Consider the following 19760-nt stretch of genomic DNA (forward strand, 5'->3'; position numbering starts at 1 on the left):
TTTTCTGATGTAAGGCCTCGTCTTCACTAAGGTCTAAAAGTTGATTTAAGGGGGATATTGTGACACAAGACCTAGTCTTTAATGAGTCCGACGAGCCCAACGTGAATCGTATACTGATGTCCTGGGAACAGGCCCAGATTCCCATCATTTGCGTGAGGAGACGGCGGAGAAAAAGGGGCCAGAGGGCGAGCTGCCTTCTGAGAATTCGTAGGCGATTGAATAAACCCCCACTTCCTTCCATTCTGCAAGCAAAGTGCAATCTTTGGAAAATAAAAATCGACGACCTACACGGAAGATTAAAGTACCAACGGGACATTGAAAACTGTAACATCTTATGCTTCACGGAGTCGTGGCTGAACGACGACACTGTCAACATACAGCTGGCTGGTTATACGCTGTACCGGCAGGATAGAACAGCGGCATCTGGTAAGACAAGGGGCAGAGGACTTTTTGTAAAAAAAAAACAGCTTGTGCACGATATCTAAGGAAGTCTCAAGGTTTTGCTCACCTGAGGTAGAGTATCTCATGATAAGCTGTAGACCACAATATCTACCTAAAGAGTTTTCATCTGTATGCTTCGTAGCTGCCTACATACCACAACAGACTGATGCTGGCACTAAGACCACATTCAATGAGCTGTATTCGGGGATAAGTAAACAGGAAAACGCTCACCCAGAGGTTGTGCTCCTAGTAGCCGGGGACTTTAATGCAGGGAAACTTAAATCCGTCTTATCAAATTTCTATCAACATGTTAAATGTGCAACCAGAGGGGTAAACAACTCTGGACCACCTTTACTCCACACACAGAGGTGGATACAAAGCTCTCCCTTGCCTCCATTTGGCAAATCTGATCATAATTATATCCTTCTGATTCCTGCTTACAAGCTAAATTCCTCCAATGGCATCGAGGAGTGCACCACATCAGTCATTGGCTTCATCAATAAGCGCATCGATGATGTCGTCCCCAAAGTGACCATACTTACATACCCCAACCAGAAGCTATGGATTACAGGCAACAGCTATGGATTACAGACTCTAACCCAGAAGTTTAAGAAATCCCGCTATGCCCTCTGACGAACCATCAAACATGCAAAGCGTCAATACGGGATAAAGATTAAATCGTACTATACTCGCTCTGACGCTCGTTGGAGGTGACAGGGCTTGCAAATCATTACAGACTACAAAGGGAAGCACTACTGATAGCTGCCCAGTGACACGAGCCTACCAGATGAGCAGAACTACCTCTATGCTCGCTTCGAAGCAAATAACACTGAAACATGCATGAGAGCGCCAGCTGTTCCGGAAAACTGTGTGATCACGCTCTCCGTAGCCTATGTGAGTAAGACCTTTAAACAGGTCAACATTCACAAGGTTGCAGGGCCAGACGGATTACCAGGACGTGTACTGCGAGAATGCGCTGACCAACTGTCAAGTGTCTTCACTGACATTTTCAACCTCTCCCTGTCCGAGTCTGTAATACAAACATGTTTTAAGCAGACCACCATAGTCCCTGTGCCCGAGAACACTAAGGTAATGTGCCTAAATGACTACCGACACATAGCACTCACATTTGTAGCCATGAAGTGCTTTGAAAAAACTGGTCATGGCTCACATCAACACCATTATCCCAGAAACCCTAGACCCACTCCAATTTGCATCGGCCCTAACAGCTCAACAGATGATTTATTTATTTATCCGTAAATTGACTGAGAACACATTCTCACTTGCAGCAACGACCTGGGGAATAGTTACAGGGGAGAGGAGGGGGATGAATGAGCCAATTGTAAACTGGGGATTATTAGGTGACCGTGATGGTTTGAGGGCCAGATTGGGAATTTAGCCAGGACACCGGGGTTAACACTCCTAGTCTTACGATAAGTGCCATGGGATCTTTAATGACCTCAGAGAGTCAGGACACCCGTTTAACGTCCCATCCGAAAGACGGCACCCTACACAGGGCAGTGTCCCTCAAAGCTCATCAATATGCTAAGGACCCTGGGACTAAGCACCTCCCTCTGCAAATGGATCCTGGACTTCCTGACGCGCCACCCACAGGTGGTAAGGGTAGATAACAACCTATCCGCCACACCGATCCTCAACACAGGGGCCCCTCAGGAGTGCGTGCTCAGTACTCTCCTGTACTCCCTGTTCACTCATGACTGCACGGCCAGGCACGACTCCAACACCATCATTAAGTTTGCCGATGACACAACAGTGGTAGGCCTATCACCGACAATGACGAGACAGCCTATAGAGACGAGGTCAAAGACCTGGCTGTGTGGTGCCAGGACAACAACCTTTCCCTCAACATGATCAAGACAAAGGAGATGATTGTTGACTACAGGAAAAAGAGGAACGAGCATGCCCCCAATCTCATCGACAGGGCTGTAGTGGAGCAGGTTGAGAGCTTCATGTTTCTTGGTGTCCACATCACCAACAAACTAACATGGTCCAAGCACACCAAGACAGTTTTGAAGAGGGCACAACAAAACCTATTTCCCCTCAGGAGACTTAAAAGATCTGGCATGGGTCCTCAGATCCTCAAAAGGTTCTACAGCTGCACCATCGAGAGCATCCTGACGGGTTGCATCACTGCCTGGTACGGCAAGTGCTCAGCCTCCGACCGCAAGGCACTACAGAGGATAGTGCGTACGGCCCAGTACATCACTGGGGTCAAGCTTCCTGCCATCCAGGACCTCTACACCAGGCAATGTCAGAGGAAGGCCCTAAAAATTGTCAAAGACGGAAGCCACCAAAGTCATGAACTTCTCTCTGCTACCGCACGGAAAGCGATACCTGAGCACCAAGTCTAGGTCCAAGAGGCTTCTAAACAGCTTCTACCCCCAAGCCATAAGACTACTGAACATCTGAAAAATGGCCACCCAGACTATTTGCATAGCCCTCCCCCTTTTACACTGCTGCTACTCTGTTGTTATCATCTATGCATAGTCACTTTAATAAACTCTACTACATGTACATATTACCTAAACTAACCGGTGTCCTCGCAATTTGACTCTGTACCAGTTCCCCCCTGTATATAGCCTCCACATTGACTCTATACCGGTACCCCCTGTATATAGCCTCCACATTGTACCGGTACCCCCTGTATATAGCCTCCACATTGACTCTGTACCAGTACCCCCTGTATATAGCCTCCACATTGACTCTGTACTGTAACACCCTGTATATAGCCTCCACATTGACTCTGTACCGGAACCCCGTGTATATAGCCTCCACATTGACTCTGTACCAATACCCCTGTATATAGCCTCCACATTGACTCAGTACCGGTACCCCCTGTATATAGCCTCCACATTGACTCTGTACCGGTACCCCCTGTATATAGCCTCCACATTGACTCAGTACCGGTACCCCCTGTATATAGCCTCCACATTGACTCTGTACCGGAACCCCGTGTATATAGCCTCCACATTGACTCTGTACCGTAATACCCTGTATATAGCCTCCACATTGACTCTGTACCGTAATACCCTGTATATAGCCTCCACATTGACTCTGTACCGTAATACCCTGTATATAGCCTCCACATTGACTCTGTACCATAATACCCTGTATATAGCCTCCACATTGACTCTGTACCGTAATACCCTGTATATAGCCTCCACATTGACTCTGTACCGTAATACCCTGTATATAGCCTCACCATTGACTCTGTACCGGTACCCCCTGTATATAGCCTCCACATAGACTCTGTACCGTAATACCCTGTATATAGCCTCCACATTGACTCTGTACCGTAATACCCTGTATATAGCCTCCACATTGACTCTGTACCGTAATACCCTGTATATAGCCTCCACATTGACTCTGTACCGTAATACCCTGTATATAGCCTCCACATTGACTCTGTACCGGTACTCCCTGTATATAGCCTCCACATTAACTCTGTACCGTAATACCCTGTATATAGCCTCCACATTGACTCTGTACCGTAATACCCTGTATATAGCCTCCACATTGACTCTGTACCGGTACTCCATTGTATATAGTTTCGCTATTGTTATTTTACTGCTGCTCTTTAATTACTTGGTACTTTTATTTCTTATTCTTATTCGTATATATATATATATATATATATATATTTATTTATTAACTGGGTTGTTGGTTAGGGGCATCGTAAGTAAGCATTTCACTGTATTCGATGCATGTGACTAATAAAATTGTATTGTATTTTATTTTATTTATTTAAGGGTGATATTCTGACACAAGGCCCAGTCTTTACTCAGGTCTAAAGGTTGCTATAACGGTGAAATTCTGACACAAGGCCCAGTCTTTACTCAGGTCTAAAGGTTGCTATAACGGTGAAATTCTGACACAAGTCCTTGTCTTTACTCAGGTCTAAAGGTTGATATAACGGTGATATTCTGACACAAGGCCCAGTCTTTACTCAGGTCTAAAGGTTGATATAACGGTGAAATTCTGACACAAGGCCCAGTCTTTACTCAGGACTAAAGGTTGATATAAGGGTGATATTCTGACACAAGGCCCAGTCTTTACTCAGGTCTAAAGGTTGATATAACGGTGATATTCTGACACAAGGCCCAGTCTTTACTCAGGTCTAAAGGTTGATATAATGGTTATATTCTGACACAAGGCCCAGTCTTTACTCAGGTCTAAAGGTTGATATAATGGTGATATTCTGACACAAGGCCCAGTCTTTACTTAGGTCTAAAGGTTGATATAACGGCGATATTCTGACACAAGGCCCAGTCTTTACTCAGGTCTAAAGGTTGATATAACGGTGATATTCTGACACAAGGCCCAGTCTTTACTCAGGTCTAAAGGTTGATATAAGGGTGATATTCTGGCACAAGGCCCAGTCTTTACTCAGGTCTAAAGGTTTATATAATGGTGAAATTCTGACACAAGTCCTTGTCTTTACTCAGGTCGAAAGGTTGATATAACGGTGAAATTCAGACACAAGTCGTAGTCTTTACTCAAGTCTAAAAGTAAATGCTGTAGATTAACCACTGCTGTATGCTCTAGTCGGCTGGCCCGTGCTACATATTCGTCGCCAGACCCACTGGCTCCAGGTCATCTATAAGTCTATGCTAGGTAAAGCTCCACCTTATCTCAGTTCACTGGTCACGATAACAACATCCACCTGTAGCACACGCTCCAGTAGGTATATCTCACTAGTCATCCCCAAAACCAACTGCTCCTTTGGCCACCTTTCCTTCCAGTTCTCTGCTGCAAGTGACTGGATCAAACTGCAAAAATCGCTGAAGTTGGAGACCTTTATCTCCCTCACCAACTTCAAACATCTGCTATCTGAGCAGCTAACCGATCGCTGCAGCTGTATATAGTCCATCTGTAAATAGCCCACCCAATTTACCTACCTCATCCCCATACTGCTTTTATTTTATTTACTTTTCTGCTCTTTTGCACACCAGTATCTCTACTTGCACATAATCATCTGCTCATTTATCACTCCAGTGTTAATCTGCTAAATTGTAATTATTCGCTCCTATGGCCTATTTATTGCCTTACCTCCTTACACCATTTACACACACTGTATATAGACTTTCTTTTTTCTACTGTGTCATTGACTTGTTTATTGTGTTATTGGCTTGTTTATTGTTTACTCCATGTGTAACTCTGTGTTGTTGTCTGTGTCACACTGCTTTGCTTTATCTTGGCCAGGTCGCAGTTACAAATGAGAACTTGTTCTCAACTAGCCTACCTGGTGAAAAAATAAATAAAATAATAATAACACGACTTTAATAATGTTTACATATCTTACATTACTCATCTCATACGTATATATTGTATCTTATACATCTATTGTATCTTGCCTATGCCGCTCGGGCCATTGCTCATCCATATATGTATATGTACATATTCTTATTCCATCCCTTTACATTTGTGTGTATTAGGTAGTTGCTGGGGAATTTTTAGATTACTTGTTAGATATTACTGCACTGTCGGAACTAGAAGCACAAGCATTTCGCTACATTCGCATTAACATTTGTGTCACGACTCCCTCCGAAGGGGGCTCCTCTTCCTGTTCGGGCGGCGCTCGGCGGTCGTCGTCACCGGTCTACTAGCTGACACCGAAGATGGCTCCTCTTCCTGTTCGGGCGGCGCTCGGCGGTCGTCTTCACCGGTCTACTAGCTGCCACCGAAGGTGGCTCCTCTTCCTGTTCGGGCGGCGCTCTGCGGTCGTCGTCGCCGGTCTACTAGCTGCCACCGAAGGTGGCTCCTCTTCCTGTTCGGGCGGCGCTCGGCGGTCGTCGTCACCGGTCTACTAGCTGACACCGAAGGTGGCTCCTCTTCCTGTTCGGGCGGCGCTCGGCGGTCGTCTTCACCGGTCTACTAGCTGCCACCGAAGGTGGCTCCTCTTCCTGTTCGGGCGGCGCTCGGCGGTCGTCGTCACCGGTCTACTAGCTGACACCGAAGGTGGCTCCTCTTCCTGTTCGGGCGGCGCTCGGCGGTCGTCTTCACCGGTCTACTAGCTGCCACCGAAGGTGGCTCCTCTTCCTGTTCGGGCGGCGCTCGGCGGTCGTCTTCACCGGTCTACTAGCTGCCACCGAAGGTGGCTCCTCTTCCTGTTCGGGCGGCGCTCGGCGGTCGTCGTCGCCGGTCTACTAGCTGCCACCGAAGGTGGCTCCTCTTCCTGTTCGGGCGGCGCTCGGCGGTCGTCTTCACCGGTCTACTAGCTGCCACCGAAGGTGGCTCCTCTTCCTGTTCGGGCGGCGCTCTGCGGTCGTCGTCGCCGGTCTACTAGCTGCCACCGAAGGTGGCTCCTCTTCCTGTTCGGGCGGCGCTCGGCGGTCGTCTTCACCGGTCTACTAGCTGCCACCGAAGGTGGCTCCTCTTCCTGTTCGGGCGGCGCTCGGCGGTCGTCGTCGCCGGTCTACTAGCTGCCACCGAAGGTGGCTCCTCTTCCTGTTCGGGCGGCGCTCGGCGGTCGTCGTCGCCGGTCTACTAGCTGCCACCGATCCCCTTTTCCTTTTCTTTTGATTTTGTCTTATTGGTTACACCTGTTTCTTGTTTAGGTTTTATTTAGGGCTATTTAAGCCGGTTATTTCCACCTGCTTTTGTGCGGGCTTGTTCCACTGTTCATGTTTGTGCTAATTTCTTGTTTTCTCCGGACTGTTTGGGTCCTGTTTTTGGGCCGAGCATTTTCTATGCGCATGGTATTTTGGCCGTTTTCCTGTGCCGGAATAAACACATTGTCCTTTACCCTCCACTCTCTGCGCCTGACTCCGCACCCACTACTCCTAGAAGTGCGTAACAACTTGCTAACCATGTGTATGTGACCAATACAATATGATTTGAAATTTCACATATTAAGTTGTGGCAGGGTCAAACAACATCAATTGATCCTTTAGTTGGCCTAGGAGACATGATGCCCAGTCAACACACAATGGTCTTGTCTGTTAATACCACACCTTCCACTGAGGTCTCGTCAAATATCCTCCTCATGGACAGTTGTTTTTGTGGGCTCAGTGATTTCCGTTTCAGCTGGGAAGGCATGGTGTGAATGAGTGCATCAACCGGTCAGCACAGACGAGACACACACACACACACACACACACACACACACACACACACGCCCGCACACACACAACATGATCTGCCTCTGCCCGGAAGCTCTCTTTTAACATGTGTAGGAGTCAGGTCTCTCATCAAATCTGCTTTCGGACTAACTTCAAAGCAATGAAAGAAACAGTCCATTCCAGACAACATCAGAGCCCGGGGCTCTGGTCAAAACTAATGCACTTGACAGGGACATTTGAGCCACAACCATACTCTCCCAAACAGTATTAATTACCACTTAGTTGGAATGTCTTTGATCTCCAACATCGGAAGTCAAAAGCCTGTGTTTGTATGTGTGTGTGTGTCTGCGTGCCTGTGTGTGCGCGCATGAGACGTGCATGTGTCTGTGTTACCCCCCCCCCTCCCGTCCAGTGTTTAATGAGATATAGGATATGCATGGAACACGGCGGAGTTGAAAGAATCAGTCACTGGTGGCTAGTGTGCTGATACATCAAGGATAGAACCTTTACCCTGAAAATTCTGCTAACTCAGGAGGGCAATTAACACCTCCGCAGCGTGGGTCAGAAATGAGTTTAAGATTTCTCCCCTGTGGACGCTAGACCCGGGCACAAAGCAGCCCCTTGGCTTTACTGATGCGCCGAACGCGCGTGTGTGTGTGTCTGTGTGAGTTTGTGCTGGGATACGGGAGAGGTATTCAGGTAAGGTCTTCCACAGAGTAATTATCCACAACCTCAGGCGAGTTATGTTACCACCAAGGCATTGTGGGTGCTTTAGCAATGACTTACAACTGCATCCATATTGGGATTGATGTTGGGAAAAGTGATCACATCTCCAGACTCACAACGATAATTAATATGCGTTTGATAGCCTATGCTCTGAACAGTTATCTCATGCATATTGATGAGCCTTAATGTGTATCTCCTGCAACCAATATCAATGTCCCTCAATATATATATTTTTATTTTTATATTCTTAATTGGCCAAACTCCCGTGAACGCATTAGCTTTCATTTAGGAAATCTTCCACGACAAGCACCCTTCCAAAAAAAAAAAAAAAAACTTTATGACTTTATGAGTCGAATAATCCCCTCAAGTGTTGCCACTGAAAATGGCCATTATCATGATGCGAGCCGAACAAAAAATATTTATTTAACATCTAGCCTCTAAAATGTTTGTTTTTTTAAATCAATTATAATGTGCTATTGTGATTTAATCAACTTTTACTGTATTTTACATTGAATCCGAATGGGCCTTTTACGATGTGTGGTAGACTAGGAAAACATTATATTTCCCAATAAATAAAAATTATTACAAGTATAAATTCAATACATTTTAGGAGTGTAAGTTGATTTGTCATGATGGACCACTGACCATTGTGTCTATAAATTTGTGTCTGTCACATGAGCTGATTGAGATGGTGGTTTCTCGTAGACTAGAGCATGATCGAAGTGACATTTACTGAGCTCCTGTATGCTGCGTCTCTTTGCGAACCCTCCAAAACATGGATTACAAAACAGGCATTAAGTCTCATGCCTTGATCATTTTAGTGGAATTGAACAGTAGCCTTTTGGCAGAAGGTATATGAACCCACCACCTCCCTATAGTAGCCAAACTTAAATTAGACTTGGAAGAACGAACTGAAATGTGAGGAGTTGCCGTACGAACAGGCATTAGCCTACTGCTCCACAACGAGCCTATCCCCTTGATCGTCTTGAACATCATAAATAACGGGAATTTGTTAAGAAGGGTAGAAGGAGAGAGAGGTAGAGGATAGCGGGGGTAGGGGGGTAGAACGGTTAGGGGTAGAGGAGACAGAGGGGTTGGAGGATATAATGGTAGATGGGTGAGGGGTTGAGGGGGTGAGGGGGTAAAGGATATAAGGGGTGGAAAGGGGAAAGGGGTAGAGGTTACAGAGGGGGCAGAGGAGGTAGCGGATATATATGGTAGAGGGGTAGAGGATAGAGGGGAAATAGAGGGCATAGGGGGTAGAGGGGTAGAGGGGATAGAAGGGTAAAATGGGGTAGAGGGGTAGAGGGGATAGAAGGGTAAAAGGGGTAGAGGGGATAGAAGGGTAAAAGGGGGTAGAGGGGTAGAGGGGATAGAAGGGTAAAAGGGGGTAGATGGGTAGAGGGGTTAGACAATATAAGTGTAGAGGGAGTAGGGGGGGTAGAAGGGGTTGAGGGTAGAGGGGGTAGAGGGGGAGAGAGGGGATAGAGGATAGAGGGGGTAGAGGGGATAGAGGAAAGATGGGGTAGATTCGGAAAGAGGGGTAGAGGGGGTAGTGGAGGTCGAGGGGTAGAGGATACAAATGGTAGAGGGGGTAGAGGGGGCAGAAGGGATAGGGGGATAGGGGGTAGAGGGGGTAGAGGGTAGAGGGGGTAGAATGAGTAGAAGGGTAGAAGGGGTAGAAGACAGAGGGGGTAGAGGGGTAACAGATGCAGAGGGATAGAGGGTGCGAGAGAGAGGGGTAGAGTAGGTATAGGGGTAGAGGATATACATGGTAGAGGATAGAGAGGGTAGAGGGGGCAAATGATAAAGGGAATATAGGATAAAGGGGTAGAGGGGGTAGAGGGGGATTTCCACATACAAAAGTATGTGGACACCCATTTAAATGAGTGGATTTGGCTATTTCAGCCACACCCGTTGGTGACAGGTGTAGAAAATAAAGCACATTACTGAGTTCCAAACTTTCTCTTGAAGCACTATCAGCACAATAACTGATTGTCAGGAGCTTCATTAAATGGGTTTCCATGGCCGAGCAGCCGCACACAAGCCTAGATCACCATGCACAATGCTAAGCGTCGCCTGGAGAGGTGTAAAGCTCGCCGCCATTGGACTCTGGAGCAGTAGATATGCGTTCTCTGGAGTGATGAATCATGCTTCAACATTTGGCAGTCCGACGATGAATTTGTGTTTGGCGGATGCTAGAAGAATGTTATCTGCACCAATGCACAATGCCATCTGTAAAGTTTGGTGGAGGAGGAATAATGGTCTGGGGGTGTTTTTCATGGTTCAGGCTAGGCCCCTTAGTTCCAGTGAAGTGAAATCTTAGATGATTCTGTGCATCCAACTTTGTGGCAACAGTTTGGGGAAGGCCCTTTCCTGTTTCAGTAGGACAATGCCCCTGTGCACAAAGTGAGGTCCATACAGAAATGGTTTGTCGAGGCCAACAACTGTAACTGTCACTTAAACAACGCTTGTGAGTTGATTTGATTCATAGCTCTCTTCCCTAGCGCCTGCACAGTTCACACCATGAGCCTTTCCAAGACTTTAGGTCTACAGTAGGTTGGTACATGTAGTGTAGGCATACAGTAGGTTGTAGGGAGATGTCTTATATATAGGTAGGCCTACAGTAGTAGTTGTAGGGAGATGTATTGTATATAGGTAGGCCTACAGTAGGTTGTAGGGAGATGTATTGTATATAGGTAGGCCTACAGTAGTAGTTGTAGGGAGATGTACTGTATATAGGTAGGCCTACAGTAGGTTGTAGGGATATGTATTGTATATAGGTAGGCCTACAGTAGTAGTTGTGAGAAGCATGAGGATAGGACTCCCAGCTCCGTCTCTAGGCTACAATACAAACACACCAAAATGTTTTAGCCTATGCAGTTTTCACAAATTAGTGCCTTTGAAGAGGAAGTGTTATGTCGTTCAAAATCTCGTCTGTCAGTAAAATATCATTTCGTGTCACAGGAGGAAACAGCCTTGAGCAGAACTCTGTGCCCTGCGCTAGACCCCAGCTGCCAGCCGATGACATGGCAGAGGAGGTGAGGCCGGGGAAGTCGGTGAACCCTCCCACACATAGAGACATGTACAGTAGGTTATAGGGACATGTAGTGTGGATAGGTAGGCCTACAGTTGGTAGGCCTACAGTAGGTTATAGGAACATGTAGTGTGGATAGGTAGGCCTACAGTAGGTTATAGGGACATGTAGTGTGGATAGGTAGGCCTACGGTAGGTTATAGGGACATGTAGTGTGGATAGGTAGGTCCTATAGTAGGTTGTAGGGATATGTAGTGTAGATAGGTAGGTCCTATAGTAGGTTGTAGGAATATGTAGTGTAGATAGGTAGGTCCTACAGTAGGTTGTAGGGATATGTAGTGTAGATAGGTAGGTCCTACAGTAGGTTGTAGGGATATGTAGTGTAGATAGGTAGGTCCTACAGTAGGTTGTAGGGATATGTAGTGTAGATAGGTAGGTCCTACAGTAGGGTTTTGGGATATGTAGTGTAAATAGGTAGGTCCTACAGTAGGGTTTAGGGATATGTTGTGTAGATAGGTAGGTCCTACAGTAGGTTGTTACATGTAGTGTAGGTCCTACGGTAGGATGTAGGGATATGTACAGTGCCTTGTAAAAGTTGTCATCCCCCTTGGCGTTTTTCCTATGTTTTTGCATTACAAACTGTAATTTAAATATATTTTTATTTGGATTTCATGTAATGGACATACACAAAATGAGTGAAAAAGTGAAATATAAAAAATGTCTTATTTCTTAAAAACTTCTTAGGGCAGAAATCCCGTTAACAGGATGATATGACAACAGCCAGTGAAAGTGCAGGGCGCCAAATTCAAAACAACAGAAATCTCATAATTAAAATTCCTCAAACATACATGTATCGCATATCATTTTAAAGGTAATCTTGTTGTTAATCCCACCACAGTGTCCGATTTCAAATATGCTTTACAGCAAAAGCACCACAAACGATTATGTTAGGTCACCACCAAGCGACAGAAAAACAGCCATTTTTCCAGCCAAAGATTTTCCAGCCAGAGTCACAAAAAGCACAAATAGAGATAAAATGTATCACTAACCTTTGATGATCTTTATCAGATGACACTCATAGGTCTTCATGTTACACAATACATGTATGTTTTGTTTGATAAAGTTCATATTTATATCCAAAACTCTGAGTTTACATTGGCGCATTACGTTCACTAAATCCAAAACCATCCAGTGATTTTGCATAGCCACATCGATTCAACAGAAATGCTCATCATAAATGTAGATGATAATACAAGTTATACACATGGAATTATAGATATACCTCTCCTTAATGCAACTGCTGTGTCAGATTTAAAAAAAACTTTACGGAAAAAGCAAACCATGCAATAATCTGAGACGGCGCTCAGAACAATAGTCAAAATAGCCGCCATGTTGGAGTCAACAGAACCAGAAATGACATGATAAATATTCCCTTACCTTTGATGATCTTCATCAGAATGCACTCCCAGGAATCCCCTGTCCACATTAATGTTTGTTTTGTTCGATAATGTCCATAATTTATGTCCAAATACCTCCTTTTGTTAGAGCGTTTGGTATACATATCCAAACGCTCGTTCTGGTCGATCGTTACTTCGGACAAAAACTTCAAAAAGTTATATTACAGGTCGAAGAAACATTTCAAACTAGGTACACAATCAATCATTAGGATGTTCTTATCATAAATCTTCAATCAAGTTCCAACCAGAGAATTCCTTTGTGTCTTGAGGAGCAACGGAACGCAAGTGGATATCATGTGGAATGAGTGTGACCAGGAAATGGCTGACTGCCAGACACATGGCTCATTCTGCTCTTATTCAGTCCCACAACACAGTAGAAGACTCATTCAAATTTCTATAGATGGTTGACATCTAGTGGAAGCCCTAGGAAGTGCAACTTCATTGATATCTCAATGGGATTTCAATTGGAACTGTGTTGAAAATCTACCAACCTCAGATTTCTCACTTCCTGTTTTGATCTTCTCAGGTTTTTGCCTGCAATATGAGTTCTGTTATACTTACAGACATCATTCAAACAGTTTTAGAAACTTCAGAGTGTTTTCTATCCAATACTAACAATAATATGCATATATTAGCAACTGAGACTGAGGAGCAGACCGTTTACTCTGGGCACCTTATTCATCCAAGCTACTCAATACTGCAGAACAGAAGTTTAAAAATTCTAAAAAATTCTAAACGGAAAAGTGGTGCTTGCATATGTGTTCACCCCCTTTGCTATGAAGCCCCTAAATAAGATATGGTGCAACCAATTACCTTCAGAAGTCACATAATTAGTTAAATAAAGTCCACCTATGTGCAATCTAAGTGTCACATGATCTGTCACATGATCTCATTATATCTACACCTGTTCTGAAAGGCCCCAGAGACTGCAACACCACTAAGCAAGGGGCACCACCAAGCAAGCGGCACCACGAATACCAAGGAGCTCTCCAAACAGGTCAGGGACAAAGTTGTGGAGAAGTACAGTTGGGTTCTAAAAAAATATCCTAAACTTTGAACATTCCATTATAAAAAAAAATGGAAAGAATATGGCACCACAACAAACCTGCCAAGAGAGGGCCATCCACCAAAACTCACAGACCAGGCAAGGAGGGCATTAATAAATCAGAGAGGCAACAAAGAGATCAAAGACAACCCTGAAGGAGCTGCAAAGCTCCACAGCAGAGATTGGAGTATCTGTCCATAGGCCAACCTTAATCCGTACACTCCACAGAGCTGGGCTTTACGGAAGAGTGGTCAAAAAAAAGCCATTGCTTTAAGAAAAAAAAGTGTGTTCGCCAAAAGGCATGTGGGAGACTCCCCAAACATATCGAAGAAGGTACTCTGGTCAGATGAGACTAAAATGTTGCTTTTTGGCCTTCAAGGGAAACACTATGTCTGCCGCAAACCAACACTCCCCATCACCCTGAGAATACCATCCCTACAGTGAACCATGGTGGTGGCAGCATCATGCTGTGAGGATGTTTTTCATCGGCAGCGACTGGGAAACTGGTCAGAATTGAAGGAATGATGGATGGCGCTAAATACAGGGAATTCTTGAGGGAAACCTGTTTCACTCTTTGTCACGACTTCCGCCGAAGTTGGCTCCTCTCCTTGTTCGGGCGGCGTTCGGCGATCAACGTCACCGGCTTTCTAGCCATCGCCGCTCCATTTTTCATGTATCCATTTGTTTTTTCTTGTTCCATACACACCTGGTTTTCATTCCCTAATCATTTACATGTGTTTAGCCCTCTGTTTCCCATCATGTATTTGTGTATTGTTTGTTTGAGTTGTGGATTATTGGCAGGCGCATTACATGTTCTGTGTTTTTGGCACATTATTGTTTTTTTTTGTGCTGTATTTTATATAACGGAATTAAAGTGCGCCTGTTCACTACACTCTGCTCTCCTGCACCTGACTTCGCCTCCCATACACACCGTTGACAGTCTTCCAAAGATTTGAGACTGGGATGGAAGTTCACCTTCCAGCAGGACAATGACCCTAAGCATACTGCTAAAGTAACACTCGAGTGGTTTAAGGGGAAACGTTTAAATGTCTTGGAATGGCCTAGTCAAAGCCCAGACCTCAATCCAATTGAGAATCTGTGGTATGACTTAAAGATTGCTGTACACCAGCGGAACCCATCTAACTTGAAGTAGCTGGAGCAGTTTTGCCTTGAATAATGGGCAAAAATCCCAGTGGCTAGATGTGCCAAGCTTATTGAGACATACCCAAAGAGACTTGCAGCTGTAATTGCTGCAAAAGGAGGCTCTACAAATTATTGACTTTGGGGGGGTGAATAGTTAAGCATGTTCAAGTTTTCTGTTTTGTTGTCTTATTTGTAGTTTGTTTCACAATAAAAAATAAGTTGCATCTTCAAAGTGGTAGGTATGTTGTGTAAATCAAATTATACATTTTGATTCCAGGTTGTAAGACAACAAAATAGGAAAAGATAGGTAGGCCTACAGTAGATTGTAAGGATATGAAATGTAGATAGGTAGGCCTACAGTAGGTTGTTACTTGTAGTGTAGATAGGTAGGTCTACAGTAGATTGTAGGGAGATGTGATGTAGATGGGTAGACCTACAGTAAGTTGTTGTTACATGTAGTGGAGATAGTTAGGTGAAGAGGGCACGACAAACCTTTTCCCCCTTAAGAGACTGAAAAGATGGGTCCTCAGATCCTCAAAAGGTTCTACAGCTGCACCATCTAGAGCATCCTGACGGTTTGCATCACCGCCTGGTATGGCAACTGCTCGGCCCCTGACTGCAAGGCACTACAGAGGGTAGTGCGTACGGCCCAGTACATCACTGGCGCCAAGCTTCCTGCCATCCAGGACCTCTTTACCAGGCGGTGTCAGACGAAGTTCCTGAATATTGTCAATGTCTCTAGCCACCCTAGTCATAGATTGTTCTCTCTGTTACCGTACGGCAAGCGGTACCGGAGCGCCAAGTCTGGGTCCAAGAGGCTTCTAAACATCTTGTACCCCCAAGCCATAAGACAATTACCTCGACTAACCGGTGCCCCCACACATTGACTCTGTACCAGTACCCCTATATAGCCTATCTATTGCTATTTTACTCTTTAATTATTTGTTACTTTTATTTGTATCTCTTTATCTCTAAGGGCTTGTGAAATTAATTAGGATATGTATTTGTCATTTGTATTTGGAGTTTTATGTGGAACCTGTATTTAGTAGACTCATCCCTTCCTGAGTCAAAGACAATAGGATATGGTTCTGGCACACACACACACACACACACACACACACACACACACACACACACACACACAAACACATGTGTATGTGTGTGTGTGTGTGTGTCTTTGTGTTTGTATGTGTGTGCGTCTGTGTGTGTGTGTGTGTGTGTGTCTGTGTGTGTGTGTGTAGTAGCGGGGTAGTGTAGTGTCCCTGGGCACCTGGCTGCTCAAGTCCCTCCAGCTGCTCTCTGCAGCCCATAGATTTACAGGTGCCACTGACCTTTTCATCAGAGGAAGTCTAGTCAGCTGGCTGGCTGGCCCTTTTCCCCCTTATTCCCCCCAAACTTGTTCTTCTGGAAGCCAGGAATCGTTTGATGACTCCATTTTGCAGGCCGGAAGGGGATCCTGGCCAGCCAGCCAGCCAGTCAGCCAGCCAGCCAGCCACCAGCCACCCTCCAGCCAGCCAGGCAGCCAGCCACCAGCCAGCCAACCAGCAAGCCAGCCAGCCATCCAGCCACCAGCCACTAGCCAGCCACCAGCCAGCCTGCCAGCCAGTCAGCCACCAGCAAGCCAGCCGCCAGCCATCCAGACACCAGCCACCAACCAGCCTGCCAGCCAGCCAGCCAGCAACAAGCCACCAGCCAGCCACCAGCCAGCAGACTGCTACCAGCCACCAACCAGCCAGCCACCAGCAAGCCGGCCACAAGCCAGCCTGCCACCGACCCACCAGCCAGTTACCAGCCAGCCACTAGCTACCAGCCAGCCAGCCAGCCAGCCTCCAGCCAGCCAGCCAGCAATGAGCCACCAGCCAGTCAACCAGCAAGCCAGCCAGCCATCCAGACACCAGCCACTAGCCAGCCAGCCACCAGCCAGCCGGCCAGCCAGCCAGCCAGCCACCAGCAAGCCAGCTGCCAGCCATCCAGACACCACCCATCAACCAGACTGCCAGCCAGCCAGCCAGCAACAAGCCACCAGCCAGCCACCAGCCAGCAGACTGCCACCAGCCATGCACCAGCCTGCCAGCCAGCCAGGCAGCCATCCATCCAGACACCAGCCACCAGCCAGCCAGTCAGCCACCAGCCAGCCAGCCACCAGCCAGCCAGCAGCCATCCAGCCAGCCAGCCATCAGCCAGCAAGCCAGTCAGCCAGCCACCAGAAAACCACTAGCCAGCCACCAGCCACCCACCAGCCTTCCAGCCAGCCACCAGCCACCCAACAGCCAGTCAGCCAGCCACCAGCCAGCTGCCAGCCAGCCACCATCCAGCCAGCCGCCAGCCAGCCAGCCACCAGCCAGACAGTGGACTGTGTTTGATTCCCTTCAGCTGGGTCGCATTCATTATGACACAACATCGTAAAACGTTTTGCAATGGAAAACAAGTATTCCTATTGGATAAATTAGTAATCCCTCCCAGCCAGCCACCAGCCAGCCAGCCACCAGCCACCCATCCACCAGCCAGCCATCCAGACACCAGCAACCAGCAAGCCAGCCTCCAGCCAGACAGTTGCCAGCCAGCCAGCCAGCTAGCCAGCCAGCCACCAGCAACAAGCCAGCCAGCCAGCCAGTCTGCCACCAGCCACTAGCCACCAGCCAGCAACAAGATACCAGCCAGCCAGCCTCCAGCCAGCCAGCCATCAGCCAGCCAGCCAGCCAGCCGGCCACCAGCCAGCAACAAGCCACCAACCAGCCAGCCAGCCGGCCACCAGCCAGCCACTAGCGACCAGCCAGCCAGCCAGCATACAGCCACCAGCCAGCCACCAGCCAGCCAGACCAGCCAGCCAGTCAGCCAGCCACTAGCCAACCAGCCAGCCAGCCAGCCATCCATCCAAAATCAAATCAAATCAAATCAAATGTATTTATATAGCCCTTCGTACATCAGCTGATATCTCAAAGTGCTGAACAGCAACCCAGCCTAAAACCCCAAACAGCAAGCAATGCAGGTGTAGAAGCACGGTGGCTAGGAAAAACTCCCTAGAAAGGCCAAAACCTAGGAAGAAACCTAGAGAGGAACCAGGCTATGTGGGGTGGCCAGTCCTCTTCTGGCTGTGCCGGGTGGAGATTATAACAGAACATGGTTAAGATGTTCAAATGTTCATAAATGACCAGCATGGTCGAATAATAAATATAATAATATCCAGTCAGCCACCAGCCAGCCACCAGCCAGCAGCCAGCTATTCACCAGCCAGCCACCAGCCACCAGACTGCCACCAGCCACCAGCCAGCCAGACAGTCAGCAGCCAGCCATTCACCAGCCTGCCACCAACCACCCAGCCAGCCAGCTACCAGCCAGCCACCAGCCAGCCAGCCGCCATCCAGACACCAGCCACCAGCCAGCCAGTCAGCCACCAGCAAGCCAGCAACCAGCCAGCCAGCCAGCAGCCAGCCACTAGCCTCCAACCTGCCACCAGCCTGCCAGCCAGCCACCAGCCAGCACCAGCCAGTTACCAGCCAGCCACCAGCCTGCCAGCCAGCCACCAGCCAGTTACCAGCCTGCCAGCCAGGCTTCCAGCCACCAGCCAGCCGCCAGCCAGCCAGCCACCAGCCTGCCAGTCAGCCACCAGCCAGCCACCAGCAGCCAGTCACCAGCCTGCCAGCCAGCCTTCCAGCCACCAGCCAGCCACCAACCAGCCAGCAAGCCAGCCAGCCACCAGCAAGCCACCAGTCAGCCAGCCAGCCACCAGCCACCCAACAGCCAGTCACCCATCCACCAGCCAGACAGCATGCCAGTCAGCCACCAGCCAGCCGCCAGCCAGCCACCAGCCACCAGCCTGCCACTAGCCAGCCACCACCCTGCCTGCCACCCTGCCTGCCATCCAGCCACCAGCCACCCACCATCCAGCCAGCCAGCCTGCCATCAGCCAGCAACCAGCAGCCAGCCACCAGCCACCAGCCACCTGCCTGCCACTAGCCAGCCACCAACCAGCCTGCCAGTCAGCCAGCCACCAGCCAGTTACCAGCCTGCCAGCCAGGCTTCCAGCCACCAGCCTGTCAGCCAGCCACCAGCCAGTTACCAGCCTGCCAGCCAGGATTCCAGCCACCAGCCAGTTACCAGCCTGCCAGCCAGGCTTCCACCCAACAGCCAGTCACCCATCCACCAGCCAGACAGCATGCCAGTCAGCCACCAGCCTGCCACTAAACAGCCACCAGCCCACCAGCCACCAGCCAGTTACCAGCCTGCCAGTCAGCCACCAGCCAGCCACCAGCAACCAGTCACCAGCCTGCCAGCCAGCCTTCCAGCCACCGGCCAGCCAGCCACCAACCAGCCAGCAAGCCAGCCAGCCACCAGCAAGCCACCAATAACCATCATGTGATACAAAGACAGCTGAGTAGACAGTTGGGTCGAATAAAAATGATTTCGAATGAAGATGATTTTGTCATTAAATCAAAGTATTTCCCCTCAAAAAAATATAGTATTTCCGCTTCATGATTGTTGATTCATTTTCAGTTACATGGCATTGTTCAGTGATATTTTTTCAGAATATTTTATTGAGCAATATTGACACAGTTTTGTAACATAAGTTGGTTGCAATAAGTCATTCTGAAATGTTTAACTTCGTTGTGAGCATTGATACCCCTAATATTGCTTTAGTTGTCTGAATTTTGCAGAGAAGCAATACGGCAGACTCTTATTAATGTTTTCCTACTGTTCAAATTCTTTTGCATAATCTTTTTCAGGAGAAACTCCTATGGGTGTTCCCCCTTGTTACCAAAAGTGTATCAAACAGGTATGTCAGCTTTGGTAGCCCTTTCCTGCAGTCAAATCACCTAATTGCCTTAAGGG

The 19760-nt window shown here is 47.6% G+C and overlaps 1 protein-coding gene across 1 annotated transcript; it reads left to right on the forward strand.

Moving 5' to 3' along the window:
* The first annotated feature begins 18699 nt into the window (after positions 1-18699).
* On the forward strand, positions 18700-19290 carry LOC118966183 (extensin-like). The gene has a single exon (XM_036989283.1). The coding sequence runs from the start codon at positions 18700-18702 to the stop codon at positions 19288-19290; it is 591 nt and encodes a 196-aa protein (XP_036845178.1).
* The last annotated feature ends 470 nt before the right edge of the window (positions 19291-19760 follow it).

The sequence above is a fragment of the Oncorhynchus mykiss genome, chromosome 1 (assembly GCF_013265735.2).
Source record: "Oncorhynchus mykiss isolate Arlee chromosome 1, USDA_OmykA_1.1, whole genome shotgun sequence".
NCBI lineage: Eukaryota > Metazoa > Chordata > Actinopteri > Salmoniformes > Salmonidae > Oncorhynchus > Oncorhynchus mykiss.